At 43.8% G+C, this 20,433-nt stretch overlaps 1 protein-coding gene across 1 annotated transcript in view; it reads left to right on the forward strand.

The window, feature by feature from the left end:
• The window catches only part of LOC128305101 (kinesin-like protein CG14535), an 87,940-nt gene that overhangs the window by 48,487 nt on the left and 19,020 nt on the right, over positions 1-20,433 (forward strand). The window contains exon 5 of the mRNA XM_053042402.1: positions 19,768-20,022. Within this exon, the coding sequence (XP_052898362.1) occupies positions 19,768-20,022 (255 nt within the window). The remainder of the gene's footprint in view (positions 1-19,767; positions 20,023-20,433) is intronic.

The following is a 20,433-nucleotide window of genomic DNA, read 5'->3' on the forward strand; positions in this document are numbered from 1 at the left end:
CAATGTGCTTGCCATGTATCAGACACCACAATAGCACACACAAAACAAAAAACGAGCAAAGATTGAATATCTCCATACTCTCCGGTGCATATGTTAGCGTTTTTCATTATCCATTATCCTGGCCGTGTTTGACGGGTCGGTTCGTATCGGAAGGAAATCAACACGGAAAAGAAATCCCGAAAATAGCAACAAAAACGAGAGGAAAGTTCACTTCTTCTTCCAGCGGCTTTGGTGTGTTTCTGTGTGAGTGTTTTGCATTTGATACTAAAGGAAAAAAAATCGACGTAAAGTTTTATTGCTTTTTTCGACATATGAATTAACGGAACAGTGTGAAAGATTATGGACAACTAAGGACAAACGTAGATCAAACTGTACAATTCAAAATTTTTGGAAATATTTCCAATGTCTGAAATGCCACCAACAACTCCTTTTCTTCCTAGTTAAGTTAGGCGAGCAAATTTGTTACCTTTAAAAATATAAATTGCATACTTTTGGGCGCTTTGAAATTACATAAAAGGGTCTGAGCGGAGTTAAGTTAAATTGTTCTCGTAATTTGTTTTTTTTTTCGCTTTATTTAACTTATGCAAGCTCTTAGAAAAATAATTGTAGTCATTGAGCTACAAGAAGCAAAGCATCGACATATTGATTTATGCAAGTTTTATTGAAAACGCCTAAAAGTATGCAATTGGGCAAGCATCTTATACCTTGTTATCCCTGTGACAAATTATGCTTACAATGACGTTGATAATAGAGTTTGTTTTTTTTGCTTTTAATGCAATAATTCAAAACTTAACCATTCATTTACATTATTAACTTTCTTTTAATTATTTTGTTATATTATAAACTTTTAATAATACAGTGATTAACATGATTCGCACACTGTGAACTAAACCATCGCATATCGATGCAAGATCTGGCCGGATTTTCACAACTCACTAGTCATCACCTTCCAATTTTTGCACATTCTCCCCAGTACCGCTTCGTGCAGTGTTGTGTTTGTGAATGTAATGCGCTTGCTGCAGTTGGGTGCATTTTTTATCATTACTGGCATCAATTTTTCCTTTGTTTGCTTCTGTTTGAAGCATGTTGCTGTGTGTAATTTGGGTGTGTAAAACAGATATTCTACGTGAACAGCTGGCTAAAAAAAACTCCCCCTAAAAGCACAAAGAACATCATGCCCTTCACTTTGCGGATGAAACAAGTTCAGCAACTCTCGCCTGTTGTTGTTTTGTTTTCCGTTTTTTTGTCAGAGTTTTTCCTTCTGTTCACAAAAGGACACGTATATCAGCGGAATGATTTGTGGTGTGGATATTATTCTCGTTTGATTTACGGCACATCCGATTGTGGCCCGTGCCCCGGGAAGGATGGCGTTCGATTTTAATCCAAAATTCACCGACGCATTCGGGAGATGCAGTCGGGCGTACGGATACGTTTGATAATTTCCGGTACACGAACGTAAGCCTGCAGGGAATAATGTTGCCCCTACTTCAGATGCAACATTCATCCATCCCGGATGCACTGGTCTTAAATGGTTAGACATACGCCACCGCTACCATTGCTTCAATCATTAAAGCGTATTGAACGTTGTGTATTGTTAAGAAACGATCCTGTTAAATATTAATGACTGTTTCATTAAGGGTAAATATTTAACGCAAGTGCAATGTACATGAAAGATTTCCTGGACGTTGGCACGCAAAACGATTTTTGCCTGTTTACATTTCCACGGCCACACAGCAGTCCATCCATTATCGATGAGGAAAGTCAATCGCCCGAACAAGTGTTTGCTTAGTGTTGCGACTCAAAATAAACCGTCTTATTTACGCCAGATTTGCTTTACGAGGCAAGGAAATGTCCGCTGCTGAGATTGCCCGCAAGATTTCTGCTTTCTTTTCACCGATAATGTCACACAGCACAGCATGAAAAGGAAATGACCCCGCACAGATCTCGAAATGGTACAACGAGCTCGATCGATAAGCAGCTGGAATTTGTCTCCTGTCCCGTTTGCAGCCAACCGGTAACACAATGGCGACCGGAGAATAAAGGACACTTTGCCCGAGCTCATCTCGTGTCCGGCGTATGCATTCTTGGGGGCAGATGATAAAACAGTGCGCAGCTGGCACTGATGCTGCATCAGCATCATGTTTGTTCTTGGCTCGATTCAAGAAAATCCGTTCGATGTTGACCGGAGAGCATCGAGTTTACTTTTTCATTATTGCTGTCCCTCCCACCCGAAGCCGGCATGGAAGGAGTCCTGCCAAGATGGCAAAACTTAGCTAACTCCACCGTGGAAGGACGTACCAAGAGGGGCGTACCATGACAGAGCAAGGACCGCAGCTAAGGGTCACTTGGCAAGTGAAGCAAGCTCCGGAAGCTTATGGGGCACCATTCTCGAAGCACCAGCTGGTGTCCGGTTGCATCAGTTCTATTTATTACTCTTGTCACAATCCGTTTGAATGGGGAACCTTTTAACCTGCAGCATACACACCACTGCAAACCGGCTCGGTTTTCTTTGCAGCAAGCGAACAGCTTCTTGGCGTAGTCCAACAGTTCTCGTTATTGAAATTATCAACCCCATAAAACAATCTTCACCCTTCTTGTGTGAGCTGGTGTATTCAATGAAATCGATCAGATAACATACGCTGCTGCAGTGCCTGTGGGCACTTGGAAGCGGCAACAAATTGCTTGAGATGGTTGTGAATCTACACTGTGGTGGAGTTGCTCTACTTGCATCTCTTTGTGGTTTTGTTGTTTGTAAAAGAGTGTTTGTTAAACAATATTGAGCACATGACTATTCGTTTTTCCAGAAGGCATTCGGTTTGGTAGTTTCTCGTAAACACAAGCTTCATGTCTAAAACTGAAGATCTTCTTGATGAAATACGCGATTTTTGGGGTTTCTTTCACTTATTTAATTCTTCACTAATATGAATCTTTTTCCTTTCCATCTTTCACAGGTAACTAGATCAAAGTAGTTCTTTTGAAGTTTTCAACACAGCTTTGTAAGTTACAACCATTTTCAACTTCACGTAATTTCTTATCGCGAATTTTTCCCTTAATCTTTCCACTAGGATTTATGAGGCTTTTTTTAAACTCAAAGACTTCAATTAAGAATCAACCAAGATGGATGAACAATCACCATGCTTTGCACCGCGCTTTCCGTAGAGCCAAAACTTCAAACTTGTACGTCTCCTTTTAAACCGGCTTCATTAAAACGGAAAGCCGGCCGGAAGTTCAAGACGGTCGAAACCACTGATTCTTCAATTTTCCAACTGTCACCTTGCAGATTGTTCGTACCTTTCAGCCCGCACAGGTTCAACCCCGAGGCAACACGGTACACGTAGGGCTATCCAACAGTCCAACAGTGGGTGCCTCATTTTAATTGGATTGTGTTTAATTATCCATTAGCCAAAGTTTTGACGGTAATTTCCTGCTCGGCCTGCTACCGACCACGGGCACAATGGATCGCTATGGGGAAGTGACCTGGCGCCCACAAAAACCACCAATAGGCACATAGGCCGAGTTCGAGCGGCCATGGCAACGCATTAACCCTCGAGGGAAACACACACCCTCTCTCTCTTTCTGTTGTTGTGATGTCGTGCAAAAGTCGTCTCTATTAACGTTATTGTTAGGACGTCCAGGAAAACTCAATGGTCTGGACCTTGTAGCCTACAGAACGTCCTAGCAATAACACCATTTAGGCTTCAGGTGCGCTACCTTGTGCGCTTGCCGGTTGATTGTGACAATTTATATCTTCTCGCTCAACAGAACCATCCGGTTCACCATCCTTCAAGAAGCGCTCCGGGGGATGAGCTCAAAATCGATTTAGATTAAATCGATAGAAATTGATATATTAGCTAAATAAAGTTGTCCTCCCTTCCTCTCGTATAGGTACTGGGACATACACACAAACCTCCCCCCAACACGTACACTAAAGTGTGCAGTGTCCGCAAAACCGCAAGCGGAATATCAATGAGCTACACAGTTGTCACTGCCTGGTCCATCCAATCCGATGCTCGTACTGCACGAATCTGCACTGCAGCATAATTTGTGTCCGGTGCTAGAACTCTGACAAGATGGATGATTTTTCCAAGAAGCTTGCCCACATGCCTTCCATTTTGGGTTCGGTGCATACAACGTTCGTCGATGATCGATTCAGTGCCGAACTTTGTCATTATTACTATTATGTTGGTTCCAATTTGGTTGGCCGCTTCTTGAGCGCTGCTGTGAACAAGTCATAAAGTTGATGGTTGCCTTCTCGTTTCGATGCGCCATTAGTTGGGATCATCTTGCTGCAAGCATACCACGGACACGGTTAAGTGTCCTTTCCCTGCACGGTAATGGGGGTCATCCCATCGAGATGTTGGAAAATCGAACTGCATGACCTCATGAGCAGAGTTCGCTACGACCATTTCCTACTCTCCGTCTAACGTCGTCTAATGATGGCAAATAAATTTTGACATGCAAAAAAGCTCCCGCCCCCAACCGAATTCCTTTTGCCGCATATTACGATCTACGAAAGAGGTGGCAAAAACGGAACTTCATCCGTCTTGTCCCGTGACGAAGCGAAGGACACACTGACAAGGGAAAGCAAACATCGTCCAACAATTATGGGTTGGTGACACTCGGTTCGTAAAAGAAACGAACACGGCATCCGGGGTTTGGGATGCAAAGAACGTGATCAAATGAAGTTGGCTCATTTATCTCCTGGCCAGGCGAACTTTCTGAACTTTTCTGTTCCCATCGCAGTGACAGTCGTAGCAGGATGTGTGTTTGGGGTGGAGTTTGTTTGTCTGCTAACGAGCTCTGGAAATGGAAACAACTCCATGCCAGCCATTGTGTACCGTTGCGTGCAGTGCACTGCGCAGTGCGGTGCACCGTTGCGCACTTGCCCACGCTCCGATGCGAACGATGCTTTGATGATGTGGTTTCGAAGTCGTTTGGTAAAGTCATAATAGGATTGAAGCATTAGTTTGCCTTTTTTTTAGAGGTGTGTGGGTGGTGTATGAGGCCCATCCCTTGCGCTGCCATTGGGATGGACAATTAGGAGTTTGATAGTGTGCTTTGTTGTACGGGTACTGTGCTTGTGCTTGATATATCCATACGCTTGCATCATCCAACCCCCCCGTGGTTGTGGACATCTGCCCGCAAGCTTTCGTGAGAAAGCACACAGCGCTGCGAGTAATCTAACGAGCTTGATGGTTGTAACTCGCATCGCTCTGAAGGATGCAGTTTGTAACGTACTAATTGCCATGAAGTTTGCTAATTGAATGAAATAATCAGCAAATGCGACGATTCATGGTAAAGTGTTTGCGGAGGAGGAAACAGTCGTACCGTTTTATTTAACAGATATATCCATGGAAAGTTGGTCTTTGTGCCATAGTTGTGGGTTGGTTAGCTGCGTTACTAATTAACGTAAACTATGGTTTAAGTTGTTGTTTTTTTAATTGAATACAACAGAGAGTTTAGAGGATTCTTAATTCAAATATTATGCATAAAAGTTTCTACAGTGGATATGATACAATTCGAAATGTAAAGAAAGCTCTTAATAAGAGAATCATTTAAGATGACTTTCTGGCCGAACGACCATATTGTTACTTTCTTACAGTAGCAGTAGTATATCTACTCATAACTGCCGTGACGGACAGCGTTCGTCAGTTTATTATCCATGTACCAAGCTTTTTGCCAGAATGCTCTCTACGTTATCCTTTCGCTGAAGCCAGGAAACAGTAACAAACTTATTCACTGCAAAGTGGACTGAGCTGCTGCTCAATTAGCCATTCCGTGTATCGTGATAATGTGTCCCTGGCAGGATGTGTTAGCGCAACCGAAATCCCCGGGACAACCATTAAACACATTGTCTTCCTGGGCATCCTTTGGCGTCCGAGTAGGGGGGGTGGTTTGGTGAATGGCATGGCCCATAATCCTATCACTTACAGCTGAGCACATTTTAATCCACGTCCGGTTGGCTTTCGTTCATATCGTTTCTCCGCACATTCACCGAGAGTCTCCGAGATCCGGTGGGCCGATAGGGAAAGCGAGTGCACCGCCCCGGGGAACGCAAGACACTAAAGCCCATCGCTTAATCGCCAACAATCTTTTAATCTTCTTCCATGTGCTTCGTGCCCGCGCTCATTGCCACTAATGTTCTAATCCCGCATTGTTTTAAATTAATAATCTCATTTCATATTCCCGTTATGATTTCATTAACTGGCATCCTTTATCCCTGGTGTAGTGTGTCTGTGTGTTTGTGTTTTGGGTTCTTCCCTGTAATCTACTCGCCGAGAAGTTAGCGGCCCACCGGGTTCCCGCCTTTTCCTTTGGACCATTCTGCACGGCAGTTCGAGAGGTCTTGTGGCAGTTTGGCTGGAACATTATCAATACCATTAAACGGGTACGAACGATACGGGCGTACTGCGGTGGCCTCGTAAGGCTGGGTTTGCCACTGCAGAGCCCACACTAACCATTGTGCAGTGTCGCAATGAAGCTTCGGGACCGCACAGGGCAACGAGCGGAACTTCCCGATCGGAGGAGCCTAACGAAGTCATTAGCATAAAACCGTAATGTGTCCCAATTAATCATAATGTGAAAAGTCTGCTTGTCGGTGAATAAATTAGACTCCTCCTTCCGGAGCGGGCTGGCCGGTAGCCGGTGCCACACGCAAATACGGCAAAGCGTGAAATGTTTAATTCATACCGAAATTCCGAAGAAACATGCTGCCCGGTGGGACAGATGGGACGGGCGCTGTTCGCTGAGACTCGAGTATGTTTTTAGGCGGTAGCCAGCAAGTAATAAACCCACCAAAACCGAGCACAAAGTAAACAAATGGACGCGCGAATTTCGTGTCGGTTTGAAATCTGAGCAATTTTTGTTTTCATTTGGGGGGGGGTGCTTAATTTTTTCGCAAAACGTGTAAACATAGTAACGTTTATTTGTGCACCAATGTCGACACGTTCGAAAGGATATTTTTATTTTTGCTTTTATTTATAAGCTTTGCAACACGAACATTTAGCTGGTTGTTAACAGTCCATGTCAATTATCTAAATCGACGCGAATGTTTGGGATTAAAGCTTGTTGGACGTACGAGTAATGGTGGATTAGCTAATTTTTCGCTTAAAATATTCAATAAGCGACGTTTCCGTGGACGTTTCGTGTTTTGTACGCCTGAAGGTATGCAATCGATAGTGGTGAAGATCTTTTAAGCTATAGTTTAGGACCCTTTAAATACCATCGACAATCCTTTCATATTTTGGGTCAAGTTAGCCGTTCCGAGTGACTTCGCATGTGTATAAACCTCTCTGAAAATTTTCGAAACTGTATAAAATATTTTGCATACATCAAGGCGAATGCACTCTACATGCATCCTCGGATGCGTACCAAGGTGAATATACTTGACTTCGAATTAAAACCATTTAAAAGAAAAATTTTGAAACTGTGTCGCCTAAATTTATGCAATATGCTAGACAAACCTGCTTTGTGCAAACCAAATAGGCTTATTATTTTCCTTCATACTATTTCAGGTTAAAGTAACTTAAAGATAGTTTTTCTTGTACTTTCTTCCAATTGTTTTTTCAAGTAATTCTCGAGCCAGCACAATAACACTAACTACACTTCACCTTGATTTTCCAACCACCTGAGAGCCACTTTATACCAATCCTTCCACAGCCACTTTGGCCGGAGGGCTGAAGTTTTCCATGGGGAAAAACTTTTGCTTTCTACCGATAACAAAACAACGCACTCACCCATTCCCGACGCATTTCTGCCCATCAAAATGACATCCACAAAATTGAGCACCGAAAGCGCGATCCCGCTCCCAGACACACGAACGACATTTTCCGAACAATTTTACTGCTCCCCACTGTCCTGGTGGCCACTCTTACCACCGCTGCCACTACTTTCGTGGCTGTTCCGCAAAAGGCTTCTCCACGGTTGAGTATCCGAGCTGATTGACGACGTACATTATTCCAATTGTCACACTTAATCCGCCGGTGGAAATCGATGGAAGAAAACCGTCCGTCCCGTGTTCGAATCCGAGCAGGGGAGATGGAGAACGACGGCAACCGTTGGGCATAAACTCCTCGCACAAACGGAATGTTAAAGTGCGGATTTAGTGTACGTGTGTGTACGGGGACGCGCGCGCGCGCGCATATTTCCAAGCTTTCCGTCGCGAATGCTACCGGTTTCGGGAGGATAGGCGAGGACATTCTCTGTTTTCCTTCCGGTGGTAAGCGAAACTCCCGCATTGCTTATCCCCCTTTTCCGCACACCATGCTTTGCGTTCGCGCCGAGGACAAATGTGTTTTTGTGTACGATACGCTACACGCGAGTGCCACCACACATCCCACATCCCACCGCATAGGACGGCGACTCGAAAGTCGGGAATTAAATGGAGGCGAAAAGTCTCTCGACTTTGCACTTTTCCCATCCTGCGATAACGATGACACTTGGCGAAGCGAATGTTCTTCTTGCGCGAATGGCTGAATGGATGGTTGGACGGATGAATGGATTCGTATATCACTTTCGGGGCAAGCGTTGTGTGGCAACAGTGAGCCTTCCGGGCAGAATCGTACGTGTGGCCACAAGTGAGTGCAAATATGCTGTTGTCTGGTTGATGGGTACGTACATTTAAGGTATCGCTGTCTTCACTGTACGTTGTGAGTGCTGCGGGGCCTCAGTGCAAACTATTCGAAAAGTATTCGAGAGTGCAAATTGTGCTCCATCGCCATCGTCTGTTCATGTTTCTATTTTAGCACTTGCAAAAGCAGTTTATTTGCTAGTTAGAGAGCGAGAGAGAATTAAATCTACCTGACAGAAATATCGTTAAAAAGCTTTCTTTGCTAATACAATTAACCACATTTGACGTCTTTTAGTGGTGAACTGAAAGCTTCGATTGTCAATTGGAACTTTATGAATTATTTGGCCATAATTATTTGACCAGTAAAATTTAAAAATTTTATTACCTTTCACGATTTAAATTTAAAAAAATCATTCACTCAAACATTGTGAAAATCGTTAAAAAAAACGTATCATTTCGCTATTCACAACGACTATCACAACCACTGCAACACAAAATGACGAACGCTTAGACGCATTGTTAGTCGTCACCCTTCACAAATGTATGCAAATCCACCCACAAGCTGCCTTAAATTCGTTCCACAAACCTCACAAGGATTATTCAAATTTCCCATCCCATACGGAGGAAGTTTTCAGCATTCCCCGTTTCTCAGCAGCAGAAGAAGCATCTTGAGCAGTCAAAAACTCCTTTTCCGTTCGCTACAACCGGTAAAGGAAGGCGACACATGAACGACACGAGCTTCCAGCTCACAGACAATTAGATATGACACTGTTTACATTCTCAAGCACTATTTATTCCCGTAATTGAGTGCAAACAGATCGACGATAACACACCGTGCCTTGGTACCATCGAACGGAGAGGGAGGGACGAAATCTTTGGACAGATTTCACGCGTTCTTGGGCCAACATTATGTTGAGCATTCATTCCCATCCGAATTGTTCTTCGTGGCGCAAAAAGGTGGTTCTACGTACGCGGAGATGAGTCAAACCCCGTTCCGCGACGAATGTCTGCGTGCAGGTGATGCCTGTCTTAACGTGGCTCCTTACTTAACGGCAATAGCTCCCTGCTCAAACTCCCACGCCCGGGTGCCCTTCATCATCACAATTACCATTCACGACCGCACGGCTGAAAGTTTTCCAATTCAATTTCGGTTTCGAGTTTGCTGCTAAATTCCAACCAACGAACGCTGCACGGAGTGTGGGCGCAACAACGCAAAACCCTGTCACCGACTGACAGTACGCCAGTACGCCACCCCAGTCGCGGTACGCAAAGTGCCCGCAATGCTCCCCAAAAATTGCCATCGCCGGAAAAGGGAAATTAATTAGAAATAATTTATGGCCATATTTGTGTGCGGGGTTGCTGCTTCACTGACGGGGTGTTACCGCTTTTCCACACCCTGTGTTTACAGCACCCGCGCGGGTCTACATCCCGTGGACAGTCGCTGGACTACCGGCGATGCCTGAAGGGAGGGAGAGAATATAAAATTTTACGACTATTCACGTCATGCATCATGAGCACAATAAATCCTGGGCCAGTGTATTTGCTTAATTAAACTTGAGCACTTACTAATTCTGCCGCATTCTGCCGTCGATTTGGGGAAAAAAAATATCCACCAGGCAGTGACAGAAGTCAGCCGTGATGATGGAGACGCATTAGGGTAGGGGTGTGTGTGTGTGTTCCAAACTTCCCAACGATATGAAACTCATCCGGCGCAACACAGTGCAAATACAATGCTGACGAATATCGGAGGGATCCGTTTGGATACGTAAAATGACGGGATTACTTCACGTCAAATGTGACGTCTACTTTGCGCAATGTTAAACTCCGCTCCCTCACGCTCTGGAGGGTCAAAATTTAAAAATTCATTATCTTGGATGACGGACTTTTCCTGCAAATCATCGTCATCTTCCAACCACCGCCACACAGTGGCCGGCCCGTCCCGATAGTCCCGTGTGATGGTACTTGTTTACGAAACATTAAGCAACTGGGTCGGCTCTGCTGTTCTACCCTCCAGCTCGATTTGATTGGCTCCGTTTTGATTGGATGCAGGACCTGTGTGTGTGTGTGTGTGTGTTTCTTCTCCGTGCTTTATACAAAGGTTTATCATTTGAACATTTAAGCAGGAAAGTTTGCAGACCGAGCACGAGCACAAAAACCCTTCCATCAAAATCTAATCCATGGCCGATAAAAAGCGAAAACATACCTTTCGAATGCTTTCTGGGTTTACTTTAAAGCGGTCACCCAAGCGACAAGGCTTCCCGGAAGGTCTGTTAAGATGAAAACAAGCTAAATGAACGCTTTTGTTTAGCAAAATAGAAGCCGTTTTATACGAATAATATAACATTTTCGATACGTTGTACGTTTCGCCTAAAGTTATGCTATTCGCGTAACAATACTCATCTATTAGTAAGGTTAGCACCTGGGCACAGCGTTCCATCCACTATTCAGCTATTGCTATCCCGCTCTCAGTACCACAGCTCAACTTTGATCCTAGCACAACACTCAACCATCAGCTCCAAGTTTCAGCTGCATCCTTTTTCAATTTCCCTACTCACCGCGTTTGCAGGTCCATTTTTCAGCCTGCTCATCTCATCAAGCAGCAACGGCAAATGGGCCAACGGGCCATTTCCGTTTTGCACATCCCTGCACACGTTCGAGTGACTGGAACGTGCCTGAAGTGGCGGTGAGCCTGTCCGGGAGTTGATAAACTTTCAAGACAACAATCCTTCAGAGTTTTCAACTTTCCTCGGAAGATTGTACCGATTGAGGAATATATAAATATAAAATGCTTCAAACTATTACGAATCCGCCCGGCTAGCTCGGCATTCTTCAATCGTTTTCTGCGTAAGGGAAAAAGTTTGTTTGAGCAGTTTGCCAGTCCCACAACTGTGCTTACCTTGTGTTCGTATTATGCGCTCGTTGCTGAGTGTACTACCTTTACAGAGCATTTTCATGCATGATTATCTCCTTCATAAGTACTTGAACAAATGGTTTTTTTCTCCTATTCATTTATTCATCGATTTGGATCATTAGCATTCTTTATTCTCGTCTTAACGAACAAGATCTCGATGTCGGTGTGTCTCGATTTACTAAACCTTCCTCAAGTCCTAAACCAAAACCCCAATCTTGGTCGATAAAACTCATCAAATTTTCTACGATTATGCAAAATTTAACGCAGCACTACTTCTGTTCTCATCGTCACACGCTCACCAATCTGGTTTCATCACAATTTTTGCAACCCAATCTTCTCAACAACCTTACCCATGATGAAGGTGGTTCGGGGTAGATACTGCAACGACCGGTACCTTAGCACCCATCGATTATTTTTGGGATTTTCCCATGGCTTTCCTTCGACGGCCCAACCCAACCCACATCGATGCCTAAACACACCCCCAGGCCTTGGCCGGGAATAGGCAGATCTTTATCCGGCATTTTTGAATGGGAGCCGGGAAGCAAAACAGATGATTCTGCTTGCCACATCCCGAGAAGTAGCAACCATATAACAAATCTCGATTTTGCCTGGTTCCATTATCCTTTTACACACGCATCAAGGCACACGGGAGAGTTCTGCGGCATTTAGGTTACTTTACAGGATGCAGGATGGTAGGTTCTTCCAGCGGAACTGAACCGGTACCAAATATTTCCCTTGCCGCCAGGTGAATGGTGAAGACATCCAACGCAAGTTGGAAGATATTTCTCATTCCAAACGCAGTACTTCCGAAGGCAGTTCCCGTCTGGTCGCATATATTTTAAGCGCCTAGTATGTGTGTATGTGTGGGAGAATTTATTTTGCCCAAAATCGATTTTTGCCTGCCGGTGCTGCCACTTTTGCATACACTTTCAATGCACCTTACCTGTTACCCTGCCTGTTTTCCACGTCACCCTGACCTTTGCGAGGCATGGGAATAAAATAGCTTTTCCTACGAAACTGAACCTCACCCTCGATCGTGGAACGAAGTAAATTCACCGTGAAATTTTCATTCCACCATTCTGTATCAGTGCATACGTTAGGGAAATGGGGTTTTTTTTTTGCTTCCTGAAAAGAACCGGGAAGAAGGCCCAACGCGGATGCCTGCATCCGGTAAGAAGGATTTAAAATTCCCTACTTATTCCCGTGGGTTCCGCTTCCGAAGCGCGGCAACCATAGTCAATAAGCCCGTCATGCCCGTCTAGCGCGATTGCATACATTTCGGCGTTTATTGGATACTACCTGTGAACCGATACCATACGGTGCTTGAAAGAACCTGCCCGATTCACAGTAAATCCGATTGTTTACACATCTTTAAGCAGCGACAAGACCGGGATAAATGTTCACACTAGCCACAACAACCATCGGCACCGGTACGTCTTTTACGTACCGATGCAAAAGAGCAACAGAACAGGCGATCCTCGCCTCGCTCTTTGGACACATCACCCGTGCGAACGTTCCAAGACCTGCAGCGTTTGACATCGTTTAGATAAGCTGAAAATTTATATTTAAATTTCAAATTAAAGGATCCAAGCCCTCCGGGGGAAGAACCGTAGCCGAAAAAGTCGACCGACCGGCGCTGGTTGGTTTTCGCCATTCGCCTGAGCCTACGCCATCCTATCGCAGCCAACATTCAGTCTCAGCTGCTGATTCCACCGAGTGAAATATTCTTGATAAGATCGCTACCGGCTAATTTATACAAAAGTGCCTCGCGCCGCTTACCTGACAACCACCACCACAGGGTAACGCACGCAAAAGACTTCCTTTACCCGCCATTTACGTTCAGGGAAATCTTCATCGGGAACGCATTGTGAATGTTGTGCTTTACCGTGCGGGTCCCTTGGTTTTCGTTGGTCTCTCTCTCTCTCTTTCCGAAGTTGACAACTTTAGCCCCCCCGCTGCATCTGTCGCCCCCAACAATCCGACTCATCCCTCCGTTGAGGAAAGTTCACCGTGGCCTATCGCTGCGAATGAATCGATACCGGGAGATGGCCCAAGGCAAACATTTTGCGGTAGCGGCTTGTCAACCTGGTAAGGGATTGAGTTTGCCCTTACGGTGCTGAGAATTTGTTTACAGGCACCTTTTCCTTTGAGGACTAAATAAAATATTAGCAAACACCATGTAAAGTTGATATTTTTTGGGTATAATTCATTTCTCGTTTGAGCTGTATTACGCAGGAGACTTGTATTATATGTTAAATAGTTAGTAAATATTTAGTTTACTCAATCGCTATTTTATTTTAGAATCTTACAAAGGTTAAACCTCTGTTTTCTTCGGAAAATTCTTCGCTGTAGAACTGCACTTGATCATTTTTAACCTCAGAACACATAAATTATCACACTACAGTGCATAAAGTGAAAATCCTATGTGTTAAACAATTTCATCATGGTAACAGCTATAGCCCATAAGAACACACACCATATATCATCCCATCCGATCGCCGACTCCCCGGAGTGAACTCTAACACCGGAGCTTTCAGCACGTGAACTTTGCCCATGTGTTTTAATTATTATTTATGATTTCACTTTAGCAATAATAGACGAAAGTTGCTCCTTCACTAACCGTGCAAGCTTTGCCGAATGCCGTACCGCAACCGTACCCCATTGCGCCGAACTGCAACCGTACAGGGCTCGTGTACTCCTTTGTCCAATTATGCATCCCGAAGTCTCGACCACTTGCCTCGCACACAAACCGACTCCGCTCGGTGCAGCACTCGCTTCATAAAGATCCGAAAAATATTGCATCATTCGGGTTGCGGTATCTCCGTTGCAGTAAAGCTAACCAAAGTAACTCGCACAAAACTTTTTCCCAAAACATCTGCACCCTTCCCACTGAGACGTTTCCCAAGGAGCTAAGAACGATGGCGGGTGGCTAAGAAGGAGAAACATGTTTCTCCTCTCGAATGTTTTGCTACAACGTTTTGTTTAAATATTCAGAAACGGGTTTTTTTCCCCGCTCGTCTCTTTCATGTAGCAAAAGGAGTCTGTTCTCAAATTATGTACGATGTTTATTCAAAGTAAAATGATCTCCTCTTTTCTTTTTGGGGGGGGGGGGGGAGCAACAAGAAATTTCAACCACGGCATAACTTTTGAATGCTTAAAAAGCTCACTGTTTAAGGTGCTCACGGCTTGAAAGGAGACTGTTCTAGCAAGTGGCTGGTAGCGTTACCTCAAACTATGCACACGCAGTCGAAGAAGATAAAGTTATGAATGGGAAAGTTTTGCATGTTTATACGGAACGGGTAAATGTTGTAGATTTAAAGAAAAATATATTAAAATTATTTAATGAAAGAAAAACATTTCCTCGCTGAATAGAATGCGGAAATGAGGGGAAAGAAAAGGACAACTTAAAGATGGAAATAGAAGACAGTGCTTTACATGAGCAAATGCAAACTCAAATTTAATTAAAGGCATGATTAATTACTAGTTAATCACCTTGCAAAGTTCTTAAAACAGCTGAGTCGTTCGGTGTCATTCTATGAAAGCTGAAAACCATTCACAATTTCAAGTTTATATTCGGGGCTCAAGGCTCGACACATGATCTTGATATAGAGTACTATAAGTTACCCAAGATATGAAAATAATTCGTCGATCTTCTGTTGCTCTTGTTAGTCCTTTCAGGCAGTTCATTTTATTCATAATCTAATTATTTTTAATGTTAGTAGCTTAAAACGCAAATCTGATACTAAATCAAATCAAAATCAATTTCAATTTCATGAAGACATTCCTTAAATAAGCAGAGTTGAACTTATTATTCCATACTTTTGATGCAAAAAGCTTTTCCACAACCGCTGCCATTGGCATCATGGCACAAAACATACCTGAAGCTAATTTTCCAACTGCTTTGCGGGAACTCCATCCCATACGGGCAAACGGAACAGGGAAACGAGCAATCTTCCCTCCATCAGGACACAAGACAGCAAAAGGTGTGACGGTAAAGTTCGAGCCACTCGTTTCAAATTAAATAAACATCAAATTAAATCTGCAACCGAGGAACGTTTGGCTTCGAAGACGATTCCCATTCTCACCCCGTGTCGTGTGCGACAGTCAGATTGTGGCAGTTTCGATTTTCTGCAAATCATGCGACTACCCCATGCGAACGAGTGGAGGACCCCGGTGGTGGCGGGAAGAATCCATTACTTTAAATTTCTTTTCGTACTGTTAAGGTGTGTAAGCACGTGAGCACGGTGGCACGTGCAGACGCAAGTGAGCAGTAGCAGCAAAAAACATTCCAATCCAACACTCTCGACCGGTACAGTCAGGAACAAATTCTGGGAAGCAAAGGACACCTTGTCATTTTCCGTTCCACCGTGCATTTTTGTCTCTCACCTTTTTACCTATGTTTTGTATTACACGCCGGCCATTTCCTACCGGTACTGTCACGGGTTTTTTTTGTTTGTTGTCCGCTCAGAGGTTTCTCCAAATGTCACCGCTTCCTCCAATTTGCGGTGGTTGGTTGCCTTTTCCGGTGCTAACTTTCCTGATTTTCCACCGCGCTTCTGCCACACTCAAGCAATTCAGCACTCGCTGGGCTCGCGCGACAAGCTCGTAACCACGTGTCGGTAGAAGTTGGACCGTGCTGGAACAAAAAAAAATGCTGGGAAGAAATCAAATAAAGACACAGTTAAACTTTTACCAAACAATACCGACGCAAACTTGTGCCCGAGGAATGGAAAAAAAAACGAAACAATATGCGGAAGTTGTGATTATTTTTTTCGTTTCGTCCAACACTAACTTGCCTGTGGAAAGGCGAAACGTGGCGTGTTGGTAAACTTTTACAAAGGAAGTAAAAGAAACTGAAAGGAATAAATGGTGTAAAAAAAGGGCAATGCTTACCAAGAAACAAAACAAAAAAGGCTGGACACTGAAGCACTACCACACAAACGGATTGTTGAACTTTAAAAACATTTCTTTTGCGTCTTGTGCTTTCTTTGCGGTAACTGTGCTGTGTGTTTCCCTTTGGTTGGTAGAGAAAGTTTCTGCACGAAACTACGAATACTTAGCTGACTGTCAGCTCAGCATAAAACTCCTGCTGCAAAGTGCAACAAAATAATTTCTCACATACACACATCACATTGTGCGATTAAAGCACATTCCGATGATGTGCTCTACCCCCAAACCATGGCTGGCTCAATTTCGACGCATTAAATTTCATTACAGCACGCCATTCCCTAACGTGCGACGGATCGATTCGTTCCACCCACCAACATTTCACTTTCCTTGCAAGAATCCCTAACTGGGGTCAAATCTCGATTAATTAATCGATCACGAACCACGTCTACTATCGATGTTTTTCTTCCCCCTGAAGACGTTACTCTAGTAGGAGAGTGAAGCATGGCAGAGGGAAAAAATACACATCGATGACCTCATTGAAAAATGCATTCCACGAGTAGGGGGGGGTGGAAGAAATCTCCGGAGAGTTTATTCAAACCCTCATTCAGCAACACTCTACCACGGAAGCAACAACACCAACAAAATAGGGGAAATCCTTAATGACCAGAGAAAGAATGCTTCACGTACTTGAATGGCGTGGCTCGGGCTTGTGTACACAGACACAGAGAAGGGTCGTCTTGGAGGGAAGATGTGTTCAAGAGTGTATTTATTAGGCGAATAACCATCCCCTGTTCGAACCAAGGTTTCGATGCTCGAAGATTGAACGGAGTGGCTTACATACGCTTCCTTTGCTTTTCGAGAAAACCCACAAAGTTAATTGAATTAAGTTAATTATGTGTGGACAAATCAATCCGGTTTCCATTTCCAGGGTGCAGCGAGCCCTGTCCTTGTTCAATTCACCCGATAATGTGTGCCTTTTTACAGTAAAGCCCTTATACGGTATGTGACGGTATGTGTGGGCAATATTTTCCAACGGGAGTGAGCTTCAGCTCTAGAAAATTATCTTTCCAGCTAGTTAGACCCAACTGAAGCAGACTTGGCTGACGCAGGTCATAACCTTCCCCCCCGGGGGAGGGAAAACAACCTTCCGACCTTCGAAACAAAACGATGGCAACAGCAAATGACAAGAAAAATATTACCCGATAAAGCAATAGCATTGTCTGGCGTAAACTCTTCTCGATCCCGAGGAAAACCAAACGGTTGGTGATAGGTTTTTACGGTTCGCTAAATCAATTGCCATTGTCACTTGTCGACCACATCCCTGGCAAAACCACAATGCCTACGGCATCGAAACGGCTGGAGCGAGTTATCTCTCTTATTAAGATACAACATTTTGCGCTTGTAAAGCTCCGTTTACTTTAGGGATTCCAATACGTCCCCCTTTGCGCAATCGATTGAGACGTGTCGCCCAAATGGTGTTGGTGAAATAATTTTACTTGCTTTTAGTGCAGTTTTAGACTAGTTCCAAACACTCTAACATTGTCGAAATGGAGAAATAAAATATCGATCCAGTCATGCCGTCAGGTTTTGTAGAGGGTCAGTATTTCTCCACGTCCTTTTTGAAATCACCTGTATCACAGTAACTCGCAAACACACACACACACACACACACACACACACACACACAAACCCATCATCAATGGCCATGAGAGAATGACATTAAATTATAGCCATTCATATGTAAACACTCTTCCGTAAAAGTAACGACCATAAACACGACCGTAAACAAAGAGCTATAAAATGGTTGCTACGATTACTTTCGAACATTAACGATGGCGCCAGTTGATCAGGCTTTTCCACATTCTGTGTGAGGGTGTGTGTTTTTTTTCTTCTTGTTGCTTCCACAATGCAAACCTGTAAACTGACTTTGGCATGACATTACAGCAAAATAAAATCCCCACACATTTCATGCTCAGCTTTTCCCACTAATAAACGGGAATAAAAGATGGATTTAATAGGACTTTCTCGCGCCATATTGAGCACCTTCGTTAACTCGATAGGTGCCAGAAGACAGAGACAGAGAGAGAGAGAGAGAGAGAGAGAGAGAGAGAGAGAGAGAAAAAAGTAAAGTCAGTGTACTGTATCCATGTTCATTAGGATGGCACTCGCAGGCACAATCATTCACGGTGGTATTTATAAAATCATAATCATAAAGCATATGCATAATTACACCGATCACGCCACGGTGGGAACATTTTATTGTAACTCAGACAGCTGATTTATTTTGTGATAAGAAGCAAGAAAAACCCAGCAGGAATATTTGGGAACTGTAAGTATTATGATGGAAGAGCCGTTCTCGTGTGTTTTGACTGTTGTTGTTTAATTGTACAGTGAGGTGAAGTGCGCATCAGGTGATAACAATTTGATAACAAGTACCGGTAGTTACTTAAAGTGACATTTGGTTGTTTTGCATAAAACGTATTGTTAAACTTCAATAAAGTTTTAATACGTTTATTGTTAAAACACCATTTTTATGCACTTGTTGTATAAATATTTATCTTAATTTATTTTAATCTTATCGTAAAACATTTTGCAAACAAACACCGGCGAAATAATCAGATTTATTTTCACACTTCCCGTTGGAAAAATACTCCCTTCCTACAGCAGGGAAAAAAGTCAGACAGTTTTCCCGCATCGACAAATACATTATCTCTTTAGCGGGTGTAAAACCGGTTACCCAGTCACGGCCATAAATATCGACTAAAGTGGTTATTTTTCATTACCAAACCACTACGCCATTGTGTGCGTGTTTTGTCGTCCAGTATCCGCCCTTTTTACGGAGTTCGTTTAACCCCCATTTTACGATACTCGAAAAATCATTTCCCAGAAAGCAATCCGGCAATGTTGCTCCCGCACCTTGACCGGTTGACCATGGATTTTCGCCCGCCAGGGTGTTCGGGAGCATTCGGGAGGGGTCTGGTTCTGGTGGTTCTAAATAAATAAACTGTCACCAGTTTCACCCTTCTTTAGGGCGAGTCCATCCCCAACGGCTCGTAGGTGACATTAATCGTATAACATTTTAATTCGTTAGATCACATGCAGGCAGGGAGTCGACACTGTTACGGATTCCCGCTACTTGATCCGAATGTAGAACACTCCAACCCCTTGTGGACTTACGAGAACCTTCCCTACCCGCAAACACACGCAACCTTTCTCTCTCAGGAATAGGGAAGATTTCGCCTCCGTTAACATTGTTTGCAATCGTAAGGCCTAATCCTAAGGCCTGTGAAATCCGAAAAAGGAACAAGCACACCCACCCAAAGCAGAAGCAAGCGAGGGTTTACTCCCTAGCAACATTTTCACTTCCATTTGTCTGTTTTCCCCCTCTTTTTCGCAGGTCAAAGTCATGCTCCGAGTGTCCGATGACCCACCGAGGCAAGCGTCTACCGGCGAACAGCAGGACCAGCCGGCGCCTGGATCCACTACGGGCACGTCAGCACCCACCTACCTGACCGTGGACAAAAAGAAGCGTCAGGTGACGCTCACCGAGACGCAAAGCAACGCAACGATGGCTCCATCCGAGCGTGGACCGATGGTGTCCGCACCGAAAATGTTTGCATTCGATGCATTATTTACGACCGAGGACACGCAGGTATGTACGGACGATGGTTGGCCAATGGTCTGTATCAGTGCAGTCCATCAGTACGGTCAGTTGCAATCTAATCAACTAATCAAGCAGTGCTATCTGAATCGCATCTAGAGAGCAGGGTTTCGGTAGATGAACACTATCGTACAAGAAAAGAGCAAACCGTTGTGGTCACGAGGACTTCTCCTCGATCTGGACAGCCTAAATGTATGCAATCGAGTATCATGTTGCATCTAAGCGAAGTGTACTTGTGTTCACTGATTGGTTTAAATGAAAATTGAAATATTTTTATTAATCTAACAAGCTTGTGTTAAATGTTAAAAAATACTTATAAACACCGCCTAAAGGTATGCAATTTTCCTCACACATGTTTCAATAGTTGTGTATCCAGCAACTATCTAAAAAGCATAATAAGAT

The sequence above is a fragment of the Anopheles moucheti genome, chromosome 3 (genome assembly GCF_943734755.1).
Source record: "Anopheles moucheti chromosome 3, idAnoMoucSN_F20_07, whole genome shotgun sequence".
Classification (NCBI taxonomy): domain Eukaryota; kingdom Metazoa; phylum Arthropoda; class Insecta; order Diptera; family Culicidae; genus Anopheles; species Anopheles moucheti.